Below are 21,922 nucleotides of genomic sequence, written 5' to 3' on the forward strand. Positions count from 1 at the left end.
AGCCTCCTTCTCCCACCGTCCTCTCTAAAGTTAAATTTGAACATTTGATGACGGCAAAAAAGCAAGCAATATCTGCCTCTCTCTCTCTCCCTCCCTCTCGCTATCTGCCTCTCTTCCCTGTTCATTCCATTTTAGACGGTGCATGGTCAACGGTGCTGCATTTGCCCCTGTCACTCAGCCTAATTGCCCCCCCTCCTTCTCATCTTACCCCCCGGGTTGGTCTCTCTCTTCTGCTGCCCGTCCCACATTAGTGCCGTCTGTGTCGGGTCTGCAACGCGGGTCTCTTCGAACTGTGCCATTTTACTGCATTCTTAAACTTTAAAGGGTGGGGTAATCAAACACTATTTAAGGAGGACAAGAGGGTTACTTTTTTTTCCAAAGGAGAAGGACACCTACCTTTTCCAGGAGTGATTTGATTCATCATTGTGTTGTGAGTTGAGAACAAGTGTCTGGATTTCTACTTGGAAATCATTCAACTGGGCATTACACAGGCCTATTGTGTGCACTTATTTATAACTGGTGCCCGTTCCCTATCGCTCTCCCTAGGGTTTGTGTGTGTGTGTGTGTGTGGGGGTGTTTGTGTGTGTGTGGAACAGAAAGGCAACGAACTCTGGGGGTGTCAGTGTGCACGTGCTAAACCATTGCACTGCAAAGGGAGTGATCCCTCATTTTTCTGGTATCATCCCTCACTCTCCTTGTTTATCTATCGTCCCTCACTCTCAACCCTTTGCTCTGAGATTAATCATGGCCTCCTTTAAGACGTGGCTCTTGGGACTGTTCCTAGCCCTGCTCTGCACCTTCCAGACCCCTCTTGCCCCTGGCGTCAAGGCTCAAGACCTGCCACTGGCCCCCCAACAGGATGTAGTAGCTGATGACGAGGGGGAGCATGCAGCGGAGGTAGGGGGAGATGACGACGATGACGATGACGATGATGATGATGATGATGATGGGGACAGTAAAGTGGACGATGCGGATGATGACGATGATGATGACGATGATGATGACGACGACGATGATGACGATGATGACGACGACGACGATGATGACGACGATGATGACGACGATGATGACAATGATGACGACGATGATGACGACGATGATGACGATGATGATGACAATGATGACGACGATGACGACGACGATGATGATGATAACGACGATGATGATGATGATGATGATGATGATGACGATGATGACGACGACAATGATGATGATGATGATGATGATGACGATGATGACGACGATGACAAAGATGATGACGATGATGATGATGATGATGATGACAAAGATGATGATGATGATGACGATGACGACGATGACGATGACGACGATGACGACGACGACGACGATGATGACCACACAGGTATGTTACGTCTGTTCACTTAAATGATGCTGCATTCTTTATCTACCTTCCCTCGCCATCATCTTTGTGTGACCCTAACCCCACTCCTCTCTGCCTGTCTGAAACTATATCAGAAGAGAAAGGGAGAGGGGAGGGGCTTAGCCACACCTTGGCCACTCCCCTCTCCTTACCTCTCCCTGCCCTGCAGAACCTCTCCTTGTCAGTTAGTTCTCAGCTCAGCCTGTCACTCAGTTCAGCTGTCCAATCAGAGTAGATATAGGAAAAGAGACTAGTACACAAGTCCCTCCTTCACGCCTTTACAGCTGTCCATTACCTTTGCTGTGTCTGTCTGACTCTCTCTGTGTTCTCTTCCCTGCTTAAATAGAGTTATGAACACTCTGGGGAAATTGAACTGGCCCGCCTGGAGTCCCAACTGTGTGTCATCCTTCGTACAGTAGATATGAACCTGGGGACTACAGAAGGATTGTAATGATGAGGAAAAAGGAAAATATATATATATATTTAAAAGTAACACAGAGACTTGATAGAGTCAGTCATCGGATCATAATATAATTCAGATCTTTTGATTTGTGTCTTGTTTGAAATAATGGTTTCTTCTTTTTCACTCCATCCTTCCTTTCTCACGGTTATGGATTGGATTGACCTGTATTTGTGTCTCCTCCATGCTAACCTACAGAGAAAGAAAGAGAGACAGTGATGTAGAAAGAGGAGGCTTGATAGAGATAGACAGACAGACAGACAGGAGGTGGAAGGGGTGAGGGGAGGCACATGAGGGCTAAATAATTCATTAATTTAGTAGATAAGAGTAGTAAGGAGTAGTAATAGTAAAAGCGTCAATAGAGTTTCTCTCTTTCTCCACATCTCTCAATCTCTCTCTTTCCCTGTAGAGCTTCCTTCTTTGTCACTCTATGTTGAATAGTTCCAATGAAATTAATGTACTGTATATGCAACCCTGGTCTATGTTTTTAGGTCATCTTTGAATGCATATTAATAACACATCTGTGAATGTACCCATTAATATTTTGTAATACTCACTCAAGCGGTTATCAGACAATTATATTTGTACAAAGATAATCATTCATGTTGAGAACAGAAACTTCCGTTATTTTCTTAAACTAATTTTAAATATTTATATGGCCATTAGTCATTTTTCACTTTAGAGAGGATAATTGGAATATAAATGATTATGATAATACATTCATTTGTATAATTGGGTATGATACTACTTTAGTTAGATTAAATGTCAGATATCAGATATTTTTTGGTGACATCGCTACACCAGATCAAGCAATGTTTGTGTGGGCTACCTCTAGCCTGGTACTCGACGTAGATGTTGAGGTTTTTCATATTTTGGAGAAAAACAAATGCATTGGGAAAAAGAGAGAAATATATCTGTTTTAGGTAGTCAACTGACAAGAGATGACAGTTACTCCAGGAGTTTGAGTCTGCTCTTATTTCTATGTGGATTTTCTTTATTTATTTTTTGTTGACTGTGAAACAACCCCTTTCTGTGAAAACTGTGACAAAATATCACCTCTGATCATGTCTCTCTAACCCTACTTTCAATCATAGAATAAATCAATTGATCATGATGAGTTGCATGGATGTACTTCTGTTGTTGCCTGGAGTCATGGGTTTGGTGACTGACTACATGCATGGAGTACGTCTGTGTAGTATGAAAAAGGTGGGAGATAGTACTGAAACAAAGTCTGTTTGAGACAAATGAACAGGAAAAGTGTGTGGAATGGTTTATTGTATGATCATACTGAGTGTGAACCTATATATATATCTTTAAAATGATTGGACTTTTCTTTATGGGCATTTGTGATTATAATCTACCTATGTGTATTTGTATGTACAAAGCTTCTGTGAGGCAGTCTGTATATTGTACTGATTTGGGTATGTGGTTAGAATTTGTGTCTGTCTACAGTATATGAGCGTGTAGAACTAGTGTGTGCATGCGGGACTGTATGTAGGAAATTAGTTTTGTACAGTATGAATGAACTCTACACTGCCATTCTGTTACACTTGCTACACAAACAAAAATGCATTAATTAACACTATCACAGAAAATGTACAGATACACACATGTGTGTTAGGATGGGAATGAACATCTTATTTTACAGAGGCTGACGGTAATAATAATGATGATGATGATGATGTGCCGGCTGCAGCTGACGACGACGACGATGATGCTCCCGCTGCAGCTGATGATAATGACGATAATGACGACGACGATGATGATGATGATGATGATGACGACGACGATGATGATGATGATGATGATGAAGAAGAGGAAGAGGATGATGACGGTCAACTATATCACAAAGGATCCCTCTGTTCATACTGTGAATACTGTGAGGTAGGTCTTACCATCGAGATAGAAACACAAGTTTGGTGTTTGTGGATGTGGTTACATTTATTGTTAAAACAATTTGCACCCTTTTAATGCGTTTTCCCCGTCCTTGTTAAAAATGGCAAAAATTCTCTCTCACTCGCTCTTCTTTTCCCTCACCTTTTCCCTCTCTCTCTCTCTCTCTCCCTCCCCATCTCTTTATCTCTCTCTCTCTCTCTCTCTCTCTCTCTCAGCACTGTGACACCTGCGACAAGTGCCCATGTGCAGAGGGAGATGAGTCTAAGCACTGTGACACCTGCCAGGTAAAATTACCTTCCCATTCAACCACTAGTAACCTACACTCTCAGAAAAAAAGGGTTCCAAAAAAGTTATTAAGCTGTCCCTGTAGGAGAACCCATTTTTGGTTCCAGGGAGAACCCTTTTTTGGTTCGAAGGAGAACTGTTTTGGGTTCCAATTGTAGAACCCTTCCACAGAGGGTTCAACATGGAATCCAAAATGGTTCTACCTGCCGAAGAACCCTTTTGGAACCCTTTTTTTCTGAGAGTGTAGACAGTATGAAAATGTGACGGACTGGGTTTTGAACCCAGGTCATCTGTGCACCACAAGACTGTGCATTATAATTAGCTTGGAAAGTTAACACAAGTCTTCAGGTCCTAGGCAAGGTTACAACAGAGCCAGTTAATACCTAGTCTCTCAAAACTCAGGGAGCTCTCTACGCTTCGCATGCTCCATACAGCGGTTGTGAAAAGAGAGACTAGTCAAAACCAAGCTGACCAAATCATCATCAAACCTCACTGTTACCCTTGAACTAAGCAGAAATCAGATATGATCTAGATATGGTGACTTGGGCAGAGCCTTCCTTTGGCATGCAAGCTTCTACGCAGTGCAGCTGTCTACACTGAAATACATCATGACAACCACATAACTCTGTTATGATTACTACTGCATCATTTGTAATAATCAGGACAATGGCTGTAATCGGGAAAGTGGCTGGTGAGAGGATTGCAAAACATGATGGTGCCTGTGACTGTAGGACTGGGTGACTCTTGAAAGATAATCGACGGTGGGGTTCACTTTTTATCATAACAATGATTTGACAAATGTTGCGTTCGCATGCTCCTCAGAAGTAGGAAGCTGATCTCAATATTATGATTTTTGACATCAAGCGGGCTGGTTATGATGCAATGACGAAGTCAGATCAGAGAAGCTCCTCCTGCCAGTTATGTCCTATGATGTCATATCCTCCTTTATTTCTTATCCTTCTCTAATGGCTTACCCTTTTTCTGCTTCTTTCTTTAGATCTGCAACTTCTGCTACGTGTGTCCCGTTTGCAGCACTCTTTGCCAACCAGGTAAAATAGGGGTGTGGGACTGTTTGATAAAGAATCATCGTATGAACTGCTTGCAAAAAACAGTTGATATGTCATTAGCCACTATTAGAGGCATGTTTCAGCTTGAAAGCCAGGCAGCAGAAACATCAGGTTCACTGTATGTTTTTAATTCCCAAGGTGGTTTTCTGGACGAGCTGACTGGATCAATCTATAAGTAAGATACAGTTACACATTCACAGTGACATAACCCCTTTTGAATTCCTCAGTGTGAGCTATCAACATTTAATTTGACACAGAATTGCGTTTATTCTCCAAATGACAAATAATATCTATCTGCGGAATGCAGTTACTACAAGGAGCACACCACATGAAACGCCCATTAGCATTGCTTCACTACATGCCGTGCTCACTGCCATTGAGGCTGCTTGTAATAGTATCGTATGGATGGAGAAACAATTATCCACACAATGTGGAAAGATGTCTTTGGCTACACACATATCAAAACAGACATTAAATGGCAGCCATTAGTTAAAAATAGTTATGTTTATTTCACAGTGACATGCCAATTAGCTAACATTACTGCCTTCGGGGGGCTCAACGACAAGCAAATGACACCGGTGTTGTATCGGTGTGCCTGCCGACCTAAGGTGCTTCCCACTGGGCAGCTGTATCAGTACATAGACACACAGTGTCTTGCGCCCCCGCCTGCCGAGCACTGTTTTCTCGCAGTTCTGTTAACGTTATGGCGAGGGAAGTAGCTAGCTACAGTGCTTTCAGAAAGTATTCATACCCCTGTGTTAGAGCCTGAATTCAAAATGGATTAAGTTGATTGTTTTTCTCACCCATCTACACAACATACCCCGTAATGAGAAACTGAAAACATGTTTTTAGAAATATTTGCAATTGTATTACCATGAAGTCCAAGGAACTGTCCATAGATCTCTCAGATAGAATTGTGATGAGGCATATATCTAGGGAAGGGTATAAAACTATTTCTAGAGTGTTGACCACCCAGTGGTCTCCATCATAGGGAAATTGAAAAAATATGGAACTGCCTAGAGGTGGACGTCTGACCAAACTGAGCAACCGAGCAATAATGACCTTGGTCAGGGAGGTAACCAAGAACCCAATGACCACTCTAACAAAACTACAGAGTTCCTTGGCTGAGATGGGAGAACCTGCCATAAGGACAGGAGTCTCTACAGCACTACACCAATCTGGGCTTTATGGGAGAGTGGCCAGACAGAAGCCACTCCTGAGAAAAAGGCACATGACAGCACGCCTGTAGTTTGCAAAAAGGAACGTGAAAGACTGAGATCACAAGGCAAAAGATTCTGTGGTCTGATGAGACAAAAATGGAACTCTTTGGTCTGAATGCCAAGCGCTATGTCTGGAGAAAACCAGGCACAGCTCATCACCTGTCTAACACCATACCTACCGTGAAGCATGGTGGGGGCAGCACCATGCTATGGGGATGCTTTTCAGCAGCAGGGACTGGGAGACTGGTACGAATAAAGAGGAACAATGAATTGAGCCAAATCCTTGATGAGAACCTGCTTCAGAGTGCAAACTACCTTAGACTGGGGTGAAGATTCACATTCCAACAGGAGCGTTAACTTAACAAAGTTTGAGAAAAGCTGCAAGGAAGAATGGTAGAAAATTCCCAAATCCAGATGTGCAAAGCTTATACAGACATACTCAGACTGAAAGCTGTTATCGCCACCAAAGGTGTTTCTACAAAATATTGACTCAGGTGTGTGAATACGTAGGTAAAATAGATATTTTTGTATTTCTTTTTCAATAGATTTGCAAAAATGTCTAAAAACATGTTTTCACCTTGTTATTATGGGGTATTGTGTGTAGATTGGTGAGAAAAAATATATAGTTAGCAAATCCAAATGGCAAGCTTATCACACCCAAATTCACATGCACCTCACCCTGTGATCCTTTCAATAGGCCTACCCATGTGAGTAGAAATGTGAAGACTGACGCGCAGTAAAATCAAAGATTGATGGAACATAAACCAACCACTTGTCTCCCTTTATCCGTTAGGACTGTAGCCGACGTCTTCGAAGCTGACAAATAAGCCCCCTGTCGCCACCATGTGGCCAAGGAAGATACTGCAACCAAGGGATTGTATTCACTGTCATTATTTTCACTTTTAATAAGTTATAAGTTATTTTTCTGTCTTTTTTGTTGTTGACTGAGAACACCACAAACATGCACACTGGATATAGAGATATTGGATACACATATTGGGTATAATGGATAGCCTATAGAAGTTGTGATGAGAATAACTTTAATTGAGCTATTTGTGTATAATTGTTAGATGACAGGTTCATGGTATTCTTCTCAGGAACATGCATTCGTATTTTAAAGTCATATCTGTGTTTCTTAAACACAGTGGGGTTGTATGAAATAAACTAAAAGGGGACGTTTTAAACATTTGTGCTGTAATGTTTTTATGTGCACTGTCATATCAAATGGAAAATGCAGCTAGAATTAGGCTATAATAGAACAAAATATATTGGCAGATATGAGCAAACATGGGGTATTTTATCGTTTCAGCTTCAATTGGAAGATTCATATTTTGTAATGGGGAATATAAGCATAGAGTGTAAATTGTTGACTATCATTGAGTAGAATTTACAGTATATACTGAACAAAATATAAATGCAACATGTTGGTGCCATGTTTCATGAGTTAAATAAATTATCCCAGAAATGTTACATACGCACAAAAAGGTTATTTCTGTCATATTTTGTGCACAAATTTGTTTACATCCGTGTTGGTGAGCATTTCTCCTTTGCCAAGATAATCCATCCACCTGACAGGTGTGGCATATAAAGAAGCTGATTAAACAGCATGATCATTACACAGGTGTACCTTGTGCTGGGGATAATAAAAGGCCACTCTAAAATGTGCAGTTTTGTCACACAACACAATACCACAGATGTCTCAAGTTTTGAGGGAGCGTGCAATTGGCATGCTGACTGCAGGAATGTCCACCAGACCTGTTGCCAGAGAATTGAATGTTCATTTCTCTACCATAAGTCGCCTCCAACGTAGTTTTAGAGAATGTTGCCGTACGTCCAACCGTCCTCACAATCGCAGACCATGTGTATGGCGTCGTGTGGGCGAGCGGTTTGCTGATGTAAACCTTGTGAACAGAGTGCCCCATGGTAGCAGTGGGGTTATGGTATGGTCAGGCATAAGCTACGGGCAACGAACACAATTGCATTTTATAGATGGCAATTTGAATGCACAAAAGGTATCAAAATGAATTTTAAAGGTATCTGTGACCAACAGATGCATATCTGTATTCCCATCCATGTGAAATCCATAGATTAGTGCCTAATGAATTTTTATTCAATAGACTGATTTCCTCATATGAACTGTAACTCAGCATAATCTTTGAAATTGTTGCATGTTGCGCTTATATTTCTGTTCAGTATATTTCTTTGTTCTTCACAGGTCAACATAGTTGGGGTCGAATACTATTACTACATAACATTTGAACATACCTCTAATATACACTACCATTCAAACGTTTGGGGTCACTTAGAAAATTCCTTGTTTTTGAAAGAAAAGCACATTTTTGTCCATTAAAATAACATCAAATTGATCAGAAATACAGTGTAGACATTGTTAATGTTGTAAATGACCATTGTAGCTTGAAACGGCAGATTTTTTATGGAATATCTACGTAGGTGTACAGAGGCCCATTATCGACAACCATCACTCCTGGGTTCCAATGGCACGTTGTGTTAGCTAATCCAAGTTTATCATTTTAAAAGGCTAATTGATCATTAGAAAACCCTTTTGCAATTATGTTAGCGCAACTGAAAACTGTTGTTCTGATTAAAGAAGCAATAAAACTGGCCTTCAGACGAGTTGAGTATCTGGAGAATCAGCATTTGTGGGTTCGATTAAAGGCTCAAAATGTCCAGAAAAAAATGACTTTCTTCTGAAACGTGTCAGTCTATTCTTGTTCTGAGAAATGAAGGCTATTCCATGCAAGAAACTGCCAAGAAACTGAAGATCTCGTACAACGCTGTGTACTACTCCCTTCACAGAACAGCGCAAACTGGCTCTAACCAGAATAGAAAGAGGAGTGGGAGGCCTCGGTGCACAGCTGAGCAAGAGGACAAGTACATTAGAGTGTCTAGTTTGAGAAACAGACACCTCCCAAGTCCTCAACTGGCAGCTTCATTAAATAGTACCCGCAAAACACCAGTCTCAACGTCAATGTCAACTCTAAACAATGAAGAGTTTAATTCCAAAACGCTATAGATCTTCTGAAATTAATAAAGAGATTGTTGTGTTTTTTCAATATCTAATCATGGCATGACATGTATTTGTTTAAAATCTATCACTTGATGGTTTCATTTCAGAGAGACAAATACATTTTTAATAAAGAACTGTACAAATGATACATTTGTGATCTGTATGTAAAACATAGTATGTGATCTGTATGTAAAACATTTACATTTGGCATTTTAGTAATTTAGCAGATGCTCTTATCCAGAGTGACTTACAGTAAGTGTTCTCATTTGAGACAACTACAGCTAATTGAGACAACCACATAACCCTAACATTACATGTACAGTGCCTTGGGAAAGTATTCAGACCCCTTGACTTTTTCCAGACTTTGTTACATTACAGCCATATTATAATATTGATTCAATATTTTTTTTCCCTCATCAATCTACACACAATACCCCACAACGAGAGCATAAACAGCTTTTTAGACATTTTTGCAAATGTATAAACATTTTAAAACAGATACCTTATTTACATAAGTATTCAGACCTTTTGCTATGCGACTCGAAATTGAGCTCAGGTGCATCTTGTTTCCATTGATAATCCTCGCGATGTTTCTACAACTTGATTGGAGTCCACCTGTGGTAAATTCAATTGATTGGGCATGATTAGGAAAGGCACACACTTGTCTATATAAGGTCCCACAGTACACTATGCATGTCAGAGCATAAACCAAGCCATGAAGTCTGCATACATGGTGGAGCTGATGGCATTGCAGTGGGTTGAGGAAGTCAAGCCAGACAGAGTACCCAGCTAGCACATAACGTTCTGAGAACCATATGTTTCTTAGGGCTTGGTGAGAGCGTGTTTGTCCTATGGTTATCTTGCATACAACCTTCCCACAACATTCTGGTAATGGTGCAGGATAGTTGCTTGGCATTGGAACATTCTCAGTGCATTTAAGGAACTTCACAAAGTCATGTTCTCAGAACATTATGAATACTTTCCATAAAAAAACACAAGAAAACATTAGTAATGTTCAAAGAAAGATCTAAGACTGTTATTTAAAAACATATACATTCTGTTCTCAGCATCAATAAAGCTCTCTATCCTCTCTTGTTAACTGTGTTCAGCTTTGTTGGCTGTGCTCACTAATTGGCCACACCTGATCTTAATAAGTGTTTGTATTCTTTGAAATGGGGCACATTTGACCAGAATAAAAGGAACAGCTTTGTATGAGTAAAAAAAATGTGGTATGGTATCTCCATCCTGGTGTTGCAGTAGACTAATTCCATGGATAAAGAACAGGAGACATAGGTTTGAATTTCACTGATGCTGTGGCACAATAAGAAAGAAATGTGTTTGCATGATTAATACCTAAGCAAATTAATTTCCATGTGTCCCATCTGTTCAAAACAGAAACTAAGCTAGCAGTGATTTAAAAAACCCACAAAATAACCTTTACATATCGTTCAAAACATTCACAACATTTAGAGAATGTCCCTAGAATGTTATTTAATTACCTTCAAATAACTTTGAATTTGCATTCACAGAATGTTATTAAAACGGATGTACTGGCTAAACACCCTTAGCAGTGACGTGGTGGACATTGAAGTTTCAATGAGCAAGGTAGAGGCAAAAGGCCTGATATGGTGGTGGTGCAGAGATGGTAGGAGCAGTGTAACAGAGACCCTAAGGGCAGGCATCTATTCTAAGTACAGAGGAAAGTCATGGAGGGGCAGACGGCAGGAAGAGACAGAAGAGAGGAGGCCATCTTTACAAGATTAAGGGTGGGACTCAGCCAGTTGAATAAGAAGTTAAATGTGATAGGAAAGCATCCAACAAGAAGGTGTGATTACTGCCAGGAAACAGAGGATGGAGTATGAGAGGGAAAGAGAAAGAATATGTGCTTCAGTAAGGTGGGATTTTTAGCATTCATAGCCATGGTTATCAATTGTACTGCAGAAATGGATCGGAAGTCACAGAATATTTTGTGCCAGCGGCAGAGAAGTACTTGGGATTGTGAGGATTTACTGCAGAACAGTTGCAAGGGGTGTGGAGTGGTAGTGTTCTGTCCTCTCAGACCGTTGGATTAGATAGGGTTAAATAGTGGAAGTAGTACTTGTTTTTATTTTTTGAGGTTTAATAGTTGGCTGGACAATTTTCATTTTTCCCAATGTTGTATTACCGCATCAATAATTGAATGTAGGGTAGGCCGTGAATGCCCTCACACACCAGTACAGTAGGTGGCAGTGTATGCACCAAAAATTGGATGCGATCCGACAATCAACTCATGAAGAAGACGACTGAACAATTTTCACTGACGTACCAACATCCGCAGGGTTGACTTCGCTAGAAACTGACACAGTATTGTAAACACACGTTGTTTATAAAGAAGCTATTTTTATAGTATTATTGTTCTTTAGATTCAGCTACTACTCAGTTCCGTGCAAAGAAGGTTATTATTTGTTTTTTTTTTACTATCAAAGCTTGCTGCTAACGTTTGGTCGTGGGACCAGTTGGCGTTGGTTAGCATTATCTTTGGCTAGCTAAGACTTGCTTGTTAACCTACATGTTTTCTGCTAGCTAGTAAATTGTTTAACGTTAGATAACTAGTCTTTCTAAAGTGTTTTTCTCCCTAGCGGACAATGACTCGGCATGGGAAAAATTGTACGGCAGGAGCCGTTTACACCTACCACGAGAAAAGGAAGGACACTGGTTAGTCTTTGCAACGTTGGTCAACGTTAGCTTCATGCCAGCTAACGTTAAGCGTCGTCTGCTCTCTTTTCTAGCGGCATCGGGTTATGGGACGCAAAGTGTGCGTTTAGGAAAGGATGCCATTAAGGATTTCGACTGCTGTTGCCTTTCTCTCCAGACTTGCAGGGACCCCGTTGTAACGTAAGCCGCAATCCCCTTGTCTCTCACAAACACATCATTGTTGTGTAACACGTTGTAACCAGTTTGTGTGTCGTAAAAACGATGTTAATGTTGTATTTCCAGTCCAGATGGATACTTGTATGAAAAACAGGCCATCCTGGAGTACATACTCCACCAGAAGACCGAGATCGCCAAGAAAATGAAGGTAACTGGCTTTCCTATGGTCCTGTTTGGGGAAATGGTACAAAAAACACCTAGACTAGTTTTATGTATATTTATTTAATTAGTGGCCAATCAAAAACGCATATTTTGACCAATGGGTATGTAGGATGGCCAGAATTGGGGTGACTAAATCAATGGAGGCCAGAGAAAAAGGTGAAGCAAAATGTAATCACTTCAGCTAGGCTGTATTCCGTGCAAGAATTAAGGCTACTGACAGGCTCACTTTCCCGTTAGACTCGTTATATTTCTTCTCAAATTCGCAGGATATTAAACAATATAAAGGTAAGATGGATATCGATTTTGAGACAGGACATTTAGAATTTTCGAATACACTTTTCTCTGAAATGTAAATGGAGCGCTGAGCGTATACCAAGTTAATTATTATTTTTTTAAATCCAAAGCCTTTTACAGTTTAATTAGGCTCGTGTCATGTTAATTTAGCTTCTTGCGACCATCGGAAGCAACTTTGAAGATGATGATGACCACGATATGTCAACAGAGCTCGGTGCTTATTATCGGATGTATTAGGTTACAAAATCCAACTTTTTTTATATCATGTTAATGATATAATTCATAAGGCTGACAAATATGATTATTCAGGTTCTGAATCATTGAGTGTAGTCTTCCGAATTTTGTAACCTAATACATCCGATAATAAGCCCCGAGCTCTGTCTGTCTTCATCTGACCCTCTCACTGTCCATCTTAGGCGTACGAGAAGCAGAAACAGACTCAGAAGAGTGACAGTCGTCTGGAGTCTAAATCTGAGGAGAGGGGGATAGCAGAGAGGTTCAAGACCCGGGAGAACAGCATCGTGTCCAAACCCATCAACCCCTTTACCTCTGGTAAGTGTGTGTTTGTGTGTCCACTAGCTTGGAAGGGACGTAGGACAGAGAACAGTAGATTGAGTTAACCTAACTCTTCAGGCTTGGCCAAAGAGTCAGACAGCCAGAGTGTTGCGGGTACATCAGCCAGTACATCAAAAGCCGCCGACTCTGCTCCTGCCGCCGGCACCAGCTCCTCCCAGGCCCTGCCCAGCTTCTGGATCCCCAGTCTCACCCCAGAGGCCAAACCCACCATACTCAAGAAACCTGTGAGTGAAAGCCAAAGTCCTAAAGTGTTGACTTACCCCATGCCCTTATCCCACATTTTCATTCTCTACTTCTTTCTCTTAATTTCTCTCATTCAACACTGCTGTCTGGTCACTTGTTTTCCTTTACTGAGGATCTGACCTTTGTGTCCTAGGGAAACAATTGTTGACTCTTCCACTGCCAAGAGCTTGTTAGGTTTCTTGTCCAAATGTCAATGTCATCGCGCTCCCTGTGTCTGTCCCCTCTCGTTCTCCATTATCTGTTATCGCTCTGAGGTTAGCTTGTCCCCAGGTGTTTGATCTGTTGGTCTTTCCTTCTCCCTCTCCACCATACACCCAACATACATTTTAGCTGTTTGCTATTTCATTGAGTTTGTGCAAAGCAAATTATTGACCCAATAAAGGGGAGTTCAAATTCAATCATCGCTCGCTCTCTCCCCCTCAGAGTAAGACGGTGGTGTGTCCCATGTCTGGCCGGCCTCTGAAGATGAATGAGCTGACCAACGTACACTTCACTCCTCTGGACCCCAGTCTGGACCGGGTGGCCCTGCTCGCACGCCAGGTCAGTGCCTGACCACACCACAACCTCTGCACACTGTTACACATTGTTATCTCTAACTCCATGCATCTCCCTCTTTTACATAAATAGTTGCATTCATGAGTTTTCTTGACAAGTGTCAATAAAAAAAAAAGTAAGGTCCGCCAAAGTAAAAACTTGCGCAAAAGGAATTTATGATTGCTGTAAATACAGAAATGTTTTGCTCAATGGGAAATAAATGTACAACTAGTCAGTGACTACTGTTTGGAGTTTGTGATAGCAACTATATAAGCTTATTACAGTGTTATAGACACTGTCCTGGGATTTCCTATGATCTATGTAGAAAAAACCCTTACCTTCTAACGATGCTTGTGAGCGTCCTAGAGCAGAGCATGTAACAGGTTCATGATTTTCATAAATGGTGTGTAGCTCAAACCATTTGGACTCTACAGACATTTTTGTAAGACCCGGGCCCCATTTATCCACCCTTGTCTCACAAACACTGTTCTAGCTCAGCCCCTGTTAATCACACAGGCTAATGGTTGGTATCAACAGATGCAGAATAGATGGACAAATCCAATACCCAGAAGTATATAGCTCAAACACAGAACGTTTTAAAAGGGGTTAGAAATCCCAAACCCGTCGGCGTTAGTGGGACTGATTGGGTTAATAGCTTGTGTAATGTTGTTCCCAGGAGAGGTACCTGTGTGCCGTGACTAAAGACACTCTGGGTAACAGTGTCCCCTGCTCCGTTCTCAAACCCTCGTAAGTATACCCCTCTTCGGTTCCTTTATTTACAGGACCACCTCTCTACATCAAGCCATCCCTACTACCTCTCTCTCCCTCGCTTCTTCAGTTTCTTAAATTTCTTTCCCCTCTCAGTGGAGCGGTGGTGACTCAGGAGTGTGTGGAGAGGCTGATCAGGAAGGACATGACGGACCCGATTACCGGAGACAAACTCACAGAGAAGGACATCATCCCACTACAGAGGGTGAGTGTTGGAGCGTGTGTTCTCGAGTTTAAAAGAGTATGTACATGCAAGACCGAGCAAGGTACTTAGTTTGTAAGGGTATTTGAAGACCGCCTGATGTTAATGCTGATATAATATTTTCTATTTTATTCCTTCCCAGGGTGGAACTGGGTTTGCAGGCTCTGGAGTGGGACTGAAAGCTAAAGAGGCTCGACCTGTAATGATGGTGTGATGGTTCAGAGACGGTCAACATGACAAAGGCGTATGCTTGAGATTATTTGTACATACAGTTGTCTGTTCTTGTATGGAGTCTGAGAATTCCAACTGCTATTTTGAAGCTTTGTTATACAGGGTTCTATTCTGACCTCTTTTACAAGAAGCACACACAAAGACATTTAGGAGGTAAAATATTTGAGGTATTAATTTTAGGCACACTGGTGCTCCTAAATTTAAAAAGAATCCTGGCCATACAGGAAAGTATTTAGGTACATATGCAAGTAAAATGGTCGTACTGTAGAGCCCTGAGAAATGTCCTTTTTTTTATTTCTCTGGCACACACGCATCAAACAGCGTACACACCAATTCATGTCTGTACCGTATTTTATATAAAGTTAAATTGGCTGTGTTGGGGTCAAGGATGTCAGAGTTCTTGGTGACCCTCATCTGCCAACATACCGCCGTAGTCAGTCAGCGTGCTTGACTTAAGGAAGTCGACCTTGTCCATGACCTCCGAGAGAGAGAGACGCCCATCCTAAGAGAGGAGAAGGAAGGATAAGGGAAGTAGAAGATAGAAAGGTAAACAGACCATTTAGCAGGTGGCGTGGTGAACTCCATTCAAGAAACAAATTACATTTGAGTAATTAAGTTGCTTAGGACAGTAAATGATTTGTCATGCCAAAGAAAAATAACACTTTTTGTAGAAAAACCAACATGGCTTTATTAAAATTCTGAGAAATGTTTCACCACAAGTGTAATTCAATTTTGCCCCCTCATCTCCCACCCACCCTGTGTAAACCAAGTGTATGTTCTATATATGGTGCTGTAAAAAAAATAAGCTTATTGACTTGTGGAGTGTCTTTGTTCACACTTGAGCATGATTGTGTTGTGTGAGTGAGGCTGTAATTGTGGTTATGTATCTGCGTGTGTAAATATCTCCATGCTCCCATTACCTCCCATGGAAATGTGTTCAACAGTATAAATATGACCTGTGACCTTTTTCCCCTCAGAACTTCCCCCTACCCAACTCCATAATAGTAACAGTATTCGCCATTATAAGTGTATGCCCTTTCACAATACAAAACCCCAATATGTATTTTGGAAATCCCTCTCCCTAAAGGGCTCTACACAAACAGAGTACGTATACGGTCCATTCCAAAACTTTGGCCGCACAAAAAGTACATAGAACTGCGCAGAGAGCGATGCAAATGTTTGCATGGAGCCCTTAACCCCTCCCTATGCCTTCGCGTGACTTCATCAAAGCTCGTCATGTCTCCTGGTGAGATCCTCTCCGTAATTGGTCGCCTGGCTCCCCACAAACATGTTCCAATTGGCCAGAATCTCCTTCTTGGTTATTTTGTCATCCTGATTCGTCCAATCGCGGAGGAGGCAAATTTCAGGTCCCGCCCACCATTCATTGCGGTCATGATTGAGAGAAGGATGAAAGAGGGAGAGTGGAATGAAAATGAGGGAGAAAGAAGGATAGATAACAGTGAGAAAGGGAGAAGTGTGAATGAAGGACAGATGGAGAGAGAGATTCATTATAATTAACAGGTCATTACCCCCAATTAATTCCATTATGTTGATTATTAGCTGTGTTCAGGCTGACAGTGTGTGATGTGAGAGAGCCCTGAATCTGCTCCCAGGCTCATGTCTCTAGTGTCAAATGGCACCCTATCCCCTATAGTGCACTACTTTTGACCAGGGCTGAAGTGCTGCACTATACAGGGAATAGGTTGCCATTTGGGATGTAATATCTGTTTTGTTTTAGCATAAATGCTACTATTTTTCAAAGTTCTTAATTTAAAACTGCTAGGAGACTGTTCTTGTATTATTACCACAGATGTCATTTAATGTTTACTCCATGTAACATAGGATAGGCCTATGTGTTGCACATGTCACCAAATACAGTGGTCAGTTATAACAGGATGTTATTTGGTTTTCGTATGGGAAGTCGGTGTGAGGTTGGGGGAAGGTGTGAGGTCAGAGAGGAAGTAGAGATGCTACGGGGTGAGTTGGAAGGGGCGTGAACGGGTGGGGGTGTGCACTGCACGATAGTTGTATCTATGGCGGTGGTTAGATGTGGGCTGAGGGTAAAAAGGGGAACACAGGAGGTGTGAGTTGTAGAGGGGTACAGGGATGGGGGAGGGGTGAGTTGTAGAGGGGTACAGGGATGGGTGCTTCGGAGGGGATAATATTGTGTGTGGAAGTGGATTAAGAAACATTTGTTGTAATGGGTGTACAGGTATGGAGCTTTTGGTTTGTGGTAAGGGTGAGAGTTCAGGCAGTTGGACTGGGGAGATGCGTACCTTGTCTGTGTCTGTCTCGTGGATGAGGTGCTTAGCCTCATTGTCAGTATGGTCAATCTCTCCTGGCAGGATCCACTGAGCTACCTCATGGTTATCCAGGAAACCATCCTGACAACACAACACGCATAGAGCTTTTACAAACCATCCTGACAACACAAGACACAAACCTGTTAACTTAGTATGTTGACAGAGAGAGGGGTGCGTGTGTGTAAGTATTGACATGGCTGGTCTGAGGGGTAGGGTACGGTAAGTGTACTGACTTAAATAGTGATGTTGTCAATGTTAAGGTGATCCAGTAGCAGCAGACTAGTGTACCTTGTTGGTGTCTCTGAACTCTGTGAAGTGCGTTTTCTCCGTCAGCACCCAGTCTGGTTCGCTCTCTCCATTCTCAGGTGTGAACATGTCCCCTGTGATGGAGAACAGGTTACAGCTTGTACAGTAGGTGTTGTATTTTTAAAGTATATTCCAGGGGTTATGAGCTAGTTCAGGGCTACAACAAAATTGTGAAATGTCTGGGGGTCCCCGAGGAGAGGTTTGAAAACCACTGGTCAACACGCTGGGGAGAAAATCACTCAAAATCATGCCTACTGTGCATCTCTGGGTTATCTTCTGTTTGTGTACGCATACCAGCACTTTTCATTTAACATATACAGTTGATTGTGGACCCAAGAATATCACTCAGATGGGTAATAAAATAAATTAAATATTTCCTTTTTTGTTCTCATATTAAATGTATAAAAAAAAACATTACATTTGGTTGACATATTGTATGTTCTCTGTTTGGAAAGGGTAGTAAGTTGAAGGGGAGACTAACCGATGTATTCGTCAAGGGTGATCTTTCCATCACCGTTCTTGTCAATGTCTTCCACAGTTTCCTGAAGCGAAACAGAAAAAAATAGTTGTTTAGAAGTGGGCTGGAGAAAAAAGTATACCACCTGGATGTTCTTCAGAATTTGATTGATCCCAGTCCTCTGACTGACTTGTATAACAACGGCCTTCATGTGGTCGTACTCCTCGGGGTGAAGGAAGGCAGTGAACTCGTCCTTGGTGGCGATGCCGTCCCCGTCGCGGTCAGCTGTCCTAAAGCGCCTCTCGTCTCTAGTCAGCATGGCCTTGTAGCTAGCCTTGTCATCCACATCGTCAAACTCCTCATCTGCAACGGGGCAGAGGACATTCTCAGAGTCAAGACATGGCTTTGTAAAGCAAAGATCAGGGGCCGTATGTGTCAAGCGTCTCAGAGTAGGAGTGCTGATCTAGGATCAGGTCTCCCCTGTCCATGTAATGTTACTTATTATGATCTAATAGGCTAAACTGATCACTAACCCCTTCCCCTGCCTTTGTATTAACAATACGAGCCTAAGATGACACCACTTTCGCATAGCTGTATCGCCACTACTGTACTGTCATGTTGAGCTCTCCCCTCTCATTCCCATCTCATTCTTGGATTGTGTTTGTAGCTCATGATCAATCTCTCCTTATATCACATAGTAATTATATCAAATTAGACCCTACATAAATAGTATTGTGGTTGTGCCAAAACCTGCCCATCATTCCAATATTTAACACCCATAAAGCCTACTAATTATATGCGGACTATACACCCCTGGTAAATTTGGACTGCCCTTTTGAAGTCCCACCCCCTCGCTCATTAGCCTCAAATTTAGGTTACCCACGCTCCCACACACCCTCCCTTGTCGTACCCAGGTAGTAGCCGTAGGTGGTGTTCTTGTATTCCTCCCAGCCGATCTTCCCATCCTTGTTCTGGTCGTACTCCTTCCAGTGCTTCAGCACATTCTCCTCGATGTACCTCCTCTGCCTGTGTTTGATCCACTGGTGCAGTTCCCCATGGCTCACGAAACCATCCTTGTCTGTGTCAATGCGATCTACAATCTTCCTGCCAAAGGGACAGAACAAGCCAACTAAGCCTACTACCTACAGAAGTGAACTGGCCACCATTCAGAGCCTGGTTCCTTTCTAGGTTTCTTTCTAGGTTCCTGTCTTTCCAGGGAGTTTTTCCTAGCCACTGTGCTTCTACATCTGCATTGCTTGCTCCTTGGGGTTTTATGCTGGGTTTCTGTATAAGGTCATTTCCATGTAAAAGGACCCATGAGCACCAACGTGAAGTTCATAGGAGCATATCAAATTGGGTGTCAAATGAATGCTAAGAGTATATTTCTGATAAATGAAGGCATACTGTATATACATTTGTTACAGGTTTTCTTTTTCCATTTATGTTTTGAGTTTGGACTTTTAGCACGTAGGGTGCAACGATTGGTGTCACCTTGTTAGTCAGAAGGTGTTTCACCTGTACTGGCCCAAGTGATATTTAAGAGCAGCTGGCCCAGTGCTCCAGTTGTCTTGAGAGATGTGTAGGGTCAGCACTTTTAGTTGGCGCTCCCCATTTGATTTCTAGAAAAACATTCCTTTGTCTGATCTTCCCTGTTTTCGATTTGCTCAACTTTTTGGTTTGACAACTGTCTTTATGTTTGGTGTGGGTTTTTCATTTGTTTGCCTCTTACTGGGCAAATGTAGTGGGTGCTCATGGTGGGTGTCTTTTAGGTCCCAGTTTTTATTGCTATGCAATTTTCAGTGGACACCCCCATGAGTGTCTTTCAGAATCCCTCCTAAAACCCCACCTGTTTAGGTTTGGTTGTTGTCAGTGAGTCTTTGTTAGATCCCCTTTTGTTTGGTCAAAATGTTTGATTCTTGCTGGGGAGCGTAACATTTTACAACCAAATTTGGTCTTGTTTGGGGCAGAGCTCATTAAAATAATACTCAAATGAGGATATTGCATATTTATACTTTAATTTTTTTTTTTAACTAGGCAAGCCAGTTAAGAACAAATCCTAGCCCAGCCAAACCCGGACAGCGCTGGGCCAATTGTGCGCTGCCCTATGGGACTCTCAATCACAGCCGGATGTGATGCAGCCCGGATTCGAACCAGGGACTGCAGTGACGCCTTTTGCACTGAAATGCAGTGCCTTAGACCGCTGCACCACTCGGGAGCCCACCTTTGCAGTGAGTGTGGCTACATCCCAAATGGCACCCTATTTCATACATAGTTCCCTCTTTTTGACCAGAGCCCTATTGGCCCAGGTCAAAGTAACTGCTCTACATAGGGAATATGGACCCTGGTCTATAGTAATGCATAACATAGAAAATATGGGCCCTGGTCAAAAGTAGTGCATATTGGCCATTTGGGACACTGCCTGCCTGGGAGTTCTGTAGTATAATATACCCAAGTTTGTCTTTGCTTTCCTCAGGGGTCAGCTGGTCGAAGGTCTTGGCTTCCTCTTTGCCCAGGAAGGCTTCGTGGTCATAATGGAAACCAGTGGAGTCGTCATGGGCGTGGTCACTCAGGTCACTATGGCGATGGACACGCTTCTCTTTAGCGGGCACAGCTACCACCACCCCGAGGATGAGAATGAGGGACGGTAGTGACTGCAGCAGCATCTTCTGTCCTGAGAAAGAAAAAAGGAGAAAGAGAGAGAGAGAGAGACACTACAGCAGACTGAACAGAACTTATCCTACAAATAGACAGAGATGATACTTGCCAGACACATGGGCCTCACTCAAAATAATACATTATTGGGTTAGACAATAACTGTTTATTTAATGCAAAAAGTGATACATATGGTCATAAAAAAAGTGTTCAACTTTTGTGCCCTATTTATAGGGTACTGTCTTGAGACCTGACATGAATTAGGATAACTCGGTCAATGTCTGTTGTTTGAAGTCTTAACACTTCTGAATAATGAATACAGCAATACATTACATCAATAATGCCTGTAAATGAATTTTTACAAATGTTTTAAAGCAAAAAGGGATGCAGTTAGGTAGCCTACATATTTTAAGTCAATGAGTTTAGGCTACTTCAAGAACATTTTAACTTGGCATAAACTGTACACAACGGGTTTTTTTTATTTTATTTTAAACAACCGAAATCACTCAATTCGTTTACTGGAGAATATACGTTCATGCATTATTAATAATAATAAAACACGTACCAATTGTTCGCAACACGTCTCAATCACGGTTTTTTCTGGGCTTGTAAAGATACGCGTTGGCACGTTCCCTGCCTCTTTAAATTATACAATAAAGGAGGCGGTGCCACGTTTTCTCAGTCGACCATTCACAGACACGCTGACAAGAAAAGTAACCAATAGAAACGAGGATATTGGATTAACGGAGTTCGAGACTGATTTCGATTGGCTTTGAAGCGCCACGTTGACACGCGAACGCGCAAACCTCCATACCGGAGCGCGCATGAAGAGATTTTTACGAAAGTGTAAAGGGACACCTGAGGTTTATAAACATACGGCAAGGAATGGCAGGCAGCATTGTTTGGTAAAACCCAATGCAATTGACATGCATCTAGCCCACTCATAT

General features: G+C 42.0%; 3 protein-coding genes and 1 long non-coding RNA gene across 8 annotated transcripts; 3 read left to right on the top strand and 1 right to left on the bottom strand.

The window, feature by feature from the left end:
* Positions 1-209: 209 nt before the first annotated feature.
* LOC115170766 (serine-aspartate repeat-containing protein F) lies at positions 210-7,495 on the top strand. Of its 2 annotated transcripts, none has more exons than XM_029727048.1 (6): positions 210-1,363; positions 3,490-3,725; positions 3,953-4,021; positions 5,020-5,071; positions 5,228-5,264; positions 7,103-7,495. In XM_029727048.1, the coding sequence occupies exons 1-6, from the start codon at positions 745-747 to the stop codon at positions 7,134-7,136; spliced, it is 1,047 nt and encodes a 348-aa protein (XP_029582908.1). In that variant the 5' UTR covers positions 210-744; the 3' UTR covers positions 7,137-7,495. The 2 variants fall into 2 exon arrangements, with proteins under 2 accessions (XP_029582908.1, XP_029582909.1); XM_029727049.1 differs by having other exon boundaries at positions 212-1,363; positions 3,538-3,725.
* Positions 7,496-11,594: 4,099 nt separating this feature from the next.
* On the top strand, positions 11,595-15,970 carry nosip (nitric oxide synthase interacting protein). 3 transcript variants are annotated; one of them, XM_029727055.1, is made up of 10 exons: positions 11,595-11,685; positions 11,956-12,031; positions 12,106-12,211; positions 12,314-12,395; positions 13,120-13,255; positions 13,337-13,503; positions 13,946-14,062; positions 14,733-14,803; positions 14,921-15,029; positions 15,169-15,970. In XM_029727055.1, exons 2-10 carry the CDS (start codon positions 11,962-11,964, stop codon positions 15,238-15,240), a joined length of 930 nt encoding a protein of 309 aa, XP_029582915.1. In that variant the 5' UTR covers positions 11,595-11,685; positions 11,956-11,961; the 3' UTR covers positions 15,241-15,970. The 3 variants fall into 3 exon arrangements, with proteins under 3 accessions (XP_029582915.1, XP_029582914.1, XP_029582913.1); XM_029727054.1 differs by having other exon boundaries at positions 11,617-11,771; positions 11,941-12,031; XM_029727053.1 differs by having other exon boundaries at positions 11,617-11,771.
* rcn3 (reticulocalbin 3, EF-hand calcium binding domain) lies at positions 15,521-21,645 on the bottom strand. Of its 2 annotated transcripts, none has more exons than XM_029727051.1 (8): positions 21,541-21,645; positions 20,772-20,994; positions 19,234-19,427; positions 18,514-18,686; positions 18,348-18,408; positions 17,849-17,940; positions 17,534-17,641; positions 15,521-15,759 (listed from the first exon to the last, which is right to left on the bottom strand). In XM_029727051.1, exons 2-8 carry the CDS (start codon positions 20,984-20,986, stop codon positions 15,649-15,651), a joined length of 954 nt encoding a protein of 317 aa, XP_029582911.1. In that variant the 5' UTR covers positions 20,987-20,994; positions 21,541-21,645; the 3' UTR covers positions 15,521-15,648. The 2 variants fall into 2 exon arrangements, with proteins under 2 accessions (XP_029582911.1, XP_029582912.1); XM_029727052.1 differs by lacking the exon at positions 15,521-15,759 and adding an exon at positions 15,920-16,589.
* Positions 17,261-18,283, top strand: LOC115170769 (uncharacterized). Its single transcript, XR_003871088.1, has 2 exons — positions 17,261-17,338; positions 17,373-18,283. It is a non-coding gene; the product is annotated as an uncharacterized LOC115170769 (long non-coding RNA).
* Positions 21,646-21,922: the final 277 nt, after the last annotated feature.

The sequence above is a fragment of the Salmo trutta genome, chromosome 32 (genome assembly GCF_901001165.1).
Source record: "Salmo trutta chromosome 32, fSalTru1.1, whole genome shotgun sequence".
NCBI classification, from domain to species: domain Eukaryota; kingdom Metazoa; phylum Chordata; class Actinopteri; order Salmoniformes; family Salmonidae; genus Salmo; species Salmo trutta.